Below are 6629 nucleotides of genomic sequence, written 5' to 3'. Positions count from 1 at the left end.
AAAAGAAAGTACCTGAAGCTTCAAAAAGTTGAGGATATCTGGCACGCATGTAAGACTCAGTCTCCTAAGTTGCCTCTCCCACTGATTGGTGCTTCTATTGCACCTTCACTAAAGCAATCTCTTTGGTCCTATGCTTTCGAACTTGCCTATGCAAAATAGCTATAGGCTCCTCATCAAATGCGAAGTACGGACCCAACTCGACCGACTCAAGTGAAAGCACATGAGATTCATCCAGAATATACTTCCGAAGCATAGAGACATGGAAAACAGGATGAACTGCCGACAAACTAGGTGGCAAGGCTAACTTATAGGCCACCTATCCCACTCGGCTCAAAATCTCGAAAGGTCTAACGAATCTAGGGCTTAGCTTGCCCTTTTTCCGAACCTTATCACACCCTTCATGGGTGATACTCGGAGCCAAACATATTCACCCTCATTAAAAACTAAGGCTCTAACTCTTCGATCTGCATAACTCTTCTGTTAACTTTGGGCTGTCAACAGTCTATACTGAATCATACGGACTTTCTCCATAGCATCTCTAATCAAGTCCGTATCCAAAGAGTCCATCTCTGCCGAATCAAACCAACCAATCGGAGATCTACACCGTCTACCATACAAATTCTCAAATGGGGCCATCTGGATACTAGAGTGAAAACTGTTATTGTAGGCAAACTCTGCTAAGGGTAAATGTCGATCCCATCTAGAACCAAAATTGATCACACATGCTCGAAGCATATCTTTGAACACCTGAATCGTCCGCTCAGACTGACCATCTGTTTGAGGGTGAAAGGCTGTGCTCATATCTAACTGAGTACCCAGACCATGTTGTAATGCCTTTTAGAAGTGAGAAGTAAATAGTGAACCTCGATCTGATATGATAGAAACAGGAACTCCATCTAGTCGAACAATCTGACTGATATATAGCTTGGCTAACTTCTCTGTTGTATACTTCACTCGAACCGGAATGAAGTGGGCAGACTTGGTCAGCCTATCAATAACAACCCAAATAGAGTCATAAATAACCACTTTGGTAGGCAAAATCACAACAAAGTCCATAGTAATCCGCTCCCACTTCCAAGTAGGAATAGGCATCCTCTGAGATACACCTGCGGGCCGCTGGTGCTCACACTTGACCTGCTGGGAAATCTAACACCTCGAAACAAAGTTTGTAATATCTCTCTTCATCCCACACCAGCAGCAATGGCGACTCAGATCATGATACATCTTCGTCTCTCCCGGATGGATGGAATACCGAGAACAATGGGCCTCCTCAAGAATCAATCGAATCAAATCGCCTATTTTGGGCACACAGATTCTTCCTCCGATCTGCAAGACACCATCAGAATCAAGGACAACCTCCTTAGCTTCCCCTCTCAATACTTTGTCTCCAATGAGACATAACTTTTCATCATCAAACTGGTGTGCACGGATTTGCTCCACTAAAGAAGACCGAGCCTCAATAAAAGCAATCAACCCATCACTTCTAAAATCTGCAAGTCGACAAGACTTTTAGCTAATATCTCCACATCTCTAGACCATGGTCTCTCTTCAATACTAAGCGCTGCAAGACTCCCCATGCTAGGAGTCTTCCTACTCAGAGCATCGGCCACAACATCGGCCACAACAACTCAAGCCATCTCCGTTGCCTCAAGTTCAAATCCCTCTGGCTAAAGATATACTGAAGACTTTGATGATTAGTGAAGATCTCACAATGCACCCCATACAAATAATGACGCCATAATTTAAGTACAAATACCACACCCACCAACTCCAAATCATGAGTAGGGTATTTTTTCTCATGGGATTTCAACTGCCTAGAAGCATATGCAATAACTTTCCCCTTCTGCATCAACACACCACCCAAACCAAACCCTAAAGCATCACAATACACAGTAAAGTCTACACCCTCCTAACGTAGAGTCAACACAGGAGCAGAAGTCAACAAAGTCTTGAGCTTTTGAAAGTTGTCCTCACACTCATCGGACCAATGAAAACCCACATCCTGTAGAGTCAATCTAGTCAATGGAGTTGCAATAGTAGAGAAACTCTGAATAAATCGTCGATAATAGACTGCCAATCCCACAAAACTCCTAATCTTAGTAGGTGAAGTAGGTCGCGTCCAGCCTCTAACTTCCTCAATCTTTGCCGGATCTACTTTAATACCCTCCTTAGGTACCACGTGTCCCAAGAAAGTCACAGAACTAAGCCAGAACTCACACTTTGAGAACTTGACATACAACATTTCTTCTCTCAACCTCTGAAGTATAATCCTCAAGTGTCGGACATGGTCCTCCTCAGTCTTGGAGTAAACGAAGATGTCATCGATGAAAACAATCATAAAAGAATTAAGGAATTGTCGAAACACCCCATTCATCAACTCCATGAATGTTGCAGGTGCATTAGTCAATCCGAAGGACATCACTAGAAACTCATAATGCCCATACCGAGTCCAAAAAGTTGTCTTAGGGATATCTGATGCCCTTAATCTTAAACTGATGATACCCAGACCTCAAATAAATCTTAGAGAACAATGATGCTCCTTTTAATTGATTAAATAAGTTACCAGCACGTGGAAGAGGATAATTATTCTTCAGTGTTACTTTGTTCAACTTTCTATAATCAATACACATCCTCATAGTCCCATCTTTTTTCTTCACAAACAATACAAGGGCACCCTAAGGTGATACACAAGGGCGAATAAAACCCTTACTCAATAAATCCTGCAACTGATCCTTCAATTCTTTCAACTCTGCTGGGGCCATACAATATGGAGGTATAGAAATAAGCTTAGTGCCCGGCTCCAAATCAATAGAAAAATCTATAACCCTATCGGAAGGAACACATCGAAGATCAGAAGGAAACACATCGAGAAACTCCTGAACCATGGGAACAGAGTCCATGGGAGGTGATTCAACACTAGTATCCCTAATAAACGCCAAGTAAGATAAACACCCCCTCTCCACCATTATCTGAGAACGAATAAAAGAGATAACCTTGCTAGGATAAGAACTACTAGCACTGTTCCACTCAACCCTCGGAAAACCAGGCAGTGCTAAAGTCACGGTCTTAGCATTAAAATCAAGGACAACGTGATAAGGAGAAAGACAATCCATACCCAAGATAACATCAAAGACTACCATCCCCAGAATAATTAAGTATACCCAAGTGTCATACCCCGCCAAAGAAACAACACAAGATCGATACACTCGATCCACCCCTAAGGACTTACCCACGGGTGTAGAAACACGAATAAGTACAGTCATGCTATCACATACCATATCAAATTTAGTAGCAAAATACGTAGACACATAAGAGAATGTAGAACCTTGATCAAACAACATAGACATTGGTCGATGGCATACTGGGATGATACCTGTAATAACAGCATCAGAGGTCTCCGCCTTAGGTATCCCTGGGAAAGCATAATAGTGGCCTCGTCGTCCACCTCCAGCGTGGGTGGTACCTCTACCCCCACTCTGCTGAGCTGCAACACCACTACTAGAAGTTGTATCACCTCTACCTGACTGAACTCTGCCACGAACTCTACCTTGTGGTGCTGGTGGTGTATTCTGGAATGAAGAATCAGGCCGAGGCCCATCACAACCCTTTTTAGAACATAACTGCCGCATTAGGTGATCGGGATCTCCACAAGTAAAACAAAATTTCTTACCTGGAAACTTCTATGTAGACCCTGAAAACCCACTATAATTGCCTCGCCCTATAGGTCGCTGATGTGAAACATACGAGCCCTGACCCAGGCTATCAGAACCCCTAGATGTTTGGCCACCCTCAAATGTCGGCATAGATGCATCAATAGGTCCCCACTGCTGAAAAGAAACACTCACTCTCTGTGATCCCCTACCTCCATATGAGGCACCATAAAACTGACCTGATATACGGGCACTTTTAGGGTCCCAAAACTCCTCTTTCTCCATCAATTCCACCTGTTAGACGACTCTCACAATGGTCTGGAAAGAAACCCCCTCCCTAGATGTCTGAAACACAGCTGACCTGATAGATAAAGTCAATCCCCTCACAAATCTGCGGATCCTCTCTATCTCATTTGGAATAATGGCCAACGCATGCCTAGAAAACTGGAAAAAATGTGCCTCATACTCTGTAACCGATAAACCATCTTGTTTCAGACTCTCAAACCCCAAGTGACTCTCCTCTCTCATGCTCCAAGGGATAAAACGATCTTTGAATGCACTAGCAAACTGCTCCCAAGTCACTGGAGGAGATCCAACTGGCAAAACCCCGAATAAGTCCTCCACCAGTCTCTTGCTGGTACACGAAGCTGGAGTGTAACATATTCAACACCGTGTGACTCAGCTATTTCAACAACCTCTAGTAACTCTTGACAGGTAGTTAGAAACTCATGAGCATCCTCGCTCTTCCCACCTTGAAACTGAGGTGGGTCCATCTTCTAAAATCTCACATACCTATGCTGCTCATCCTCTGTCAAAAAAACCACCGGCGCAACTTGACCCCCAACTGCTACTGCAATATCATTCTGAACTGCAGGATCTACTTGTAGTTGCCCCACCGCATCGTGAACCACTAGAGTTTGTTGCTGCTCTTGGGTCTGAGCCCCTTGTCTTGTACGGGAGTCATGTGGTGTGGTAGTCGCACCACCAACATGAGAAAAACCCTCTAGCACACTTAATACCCTCAAAAGTGTATCTTGAAACAAAGGGGTGACTACAGGCTCCGGAGGAACCCGGTCCTCTCTGCCATCAATCTGAGGTTCTGGAGAGACCTCTCGAGCATGACCTCTCTCCAATGCTGCTCCAGGGACATGACCCCTGGCTACTGTGGTACCACGAGTACGACCTTTAGCTCAAGCTTTACCCCTACCCCTAGCAGGGGCCTCAACAACTGCCTCGGGTAGAACCTCCCCTCTACCACCAGTAACATTAGTTCTAGTCCTCGTCATCTGTCAAAAGAGTATACAACTCAGTACTCATGAAGGTAACTACGCACGATGAGAAAGAATGAACAAAAGGAAGTTTCCTAGTATTCTTTATAGCCTCTCATAGATGAGTACAGATGTCACCGTACTGATCCTTGAGACTCTATGTTGACTCGTCTTGTATACAAGTGAGACCTATGAACTTGGGTCTCTAATACCATTTTCACGACCCAAAAATAGGTGTGATGGAACTCATTTTATCCCACCAAGACAAGTCAGCCTAAAATCCAATATCTAACAATGTGCGGAAGTAAATGACAATCCAACAACAATTTCTATTATGAAACCAAATCATATTAATTTAATCCCCAACCATGTCGCAAATACAATGCAAATGACATGCTCTAATGAAAATGAGGAGATAACCATTTTGATAACAAAGCACAATTTTGAACAAGGAATATAACATCAACAACTAAGCAACAAGTCTCCAAGTCATTCTTAACACAACACAATGAAATACACGAATTTCATACGCCTAACAATGGTTTAGAAATCCACTTTCCTCAACCAATCAAGATTTCACTACGAAACTTGAGTCTTCCCCTTCCGTTGAATTTCCAAATCAATGCAATCTATTCAAGTACATGACTACAATAAGATTTTGAAACTAACAACACCCAACTCTATAATGAAGTTCCTAAGCTTCAAGCCTAGGGTTAAGTCATAACTTCTCCAAAAACTAAAACCCTAATAGTTTTCATTTATTATAATATGCCTTGTATATAATTAAATATCTTAATATCTCAAAACAAGAATCATAATATGATAAAGAGGATGAAAAATTACAACTCCATCGGCGCTTAATCTAGAACTTAGAAGTGGAGAAAAATTTCAATCCTCCACAGTGTCTATATTCCTATTCCATCACTTCCTAATTCATTATGGTTTATGTAGTGATTACCTAATAATTCTAATATAATATATAATCTTCAATTCCAACTATATTGTTTTTCCCCCTAAGTCATAGAACATGGAATCAATATATACACTATGTAAATTTGTCACATAATTCAACATAAATAATAACAATTTAATCTCTATCCATATGCAATACAATATTTAGGCACAATTACCTGTTTCACTTGATCGGTCAGTCGGTGATGAAATCCTCTTCAAGAGGCTAATCGTTGTTTTTCTTTTAACTGATTAGGGCAAATAATTATAACCCACTAAACAGTTAAATAAATATTAGTTATTTAATAATTAACCGTCAATTAATTTACTATAGTTAAATGAATATTTAAAATTTCAAAATATGACCTTCCGGGTCATTACAGAGACCTATGAACCTAGGGACCTGATACAATTTTTTTACGGCCCAAAATTGGACGTGATGACACTCGTCTTATCCCACCAAGACAAGTAAGCTAAAACTCAACCATTACGATAAAATACAGAGATGTCTATTCAACTAAAAAATGCCTCCAAAAGCTGGTTGTCACGTGTACAAGCCTCGATTTTATTACAATTGATTCAAAAGAAATTAAAAGTCTTAAATCTCCTTATTTCTCAAATAAAATAAGATCATAAAGAGGAGTAAGAAGGTTTGCTGAGATGACAAACAATTACCTCACAAATCTTCAAGAAAACCTTAAAAAATTGTAGAGCAATGGGTGAGTACCAAACAACACGCTACTCAACAACAAAACCTCTA

At 41.3% G+C, this 6629-nt stretch overlaps 1 protein-coding gene across 1 annotated transcript; it reads right to left on the bottom strand.

Annotated features, from left to right (window-relative positions):
• Nucleotides 1–2675: 2675 nt before the first annotated feature.
• LOC138337475 (uncharacterized) lies at nucleotides 2676–3629 on the bottom strand. The gene has a single exon (XM_069287388.1). The coding sequence runs from the start codon at nucleotides 3627–3629 to the stop codon at nucleotides 2676–2678; it is 954 nt and encodes a 317-aa protein (XP_069143489.1).
• Between the last annotated feature and the right edge of the window lie 3000 nt (nucleotides 3630–6629).

The sequence above is a fragment of the Solanum lycopersicum genome, chromosome 7 (genome assembly GCF_036512215.1).
Source record: "Solanum lycopersicum chromosome 7, SLM_r2.1".
In the NCBI taxonomy this organism is placed as follows: domain Eukaryota; kingdom Viridiplantae; phylum Streptophyta; class Magnoliopsida; order Solanales; family Solanaceae; genus Solanum; species Solanum lycopersicum.
This window is presented reverse-complemented; position numbering and strand designations above follow the sequence as displayed.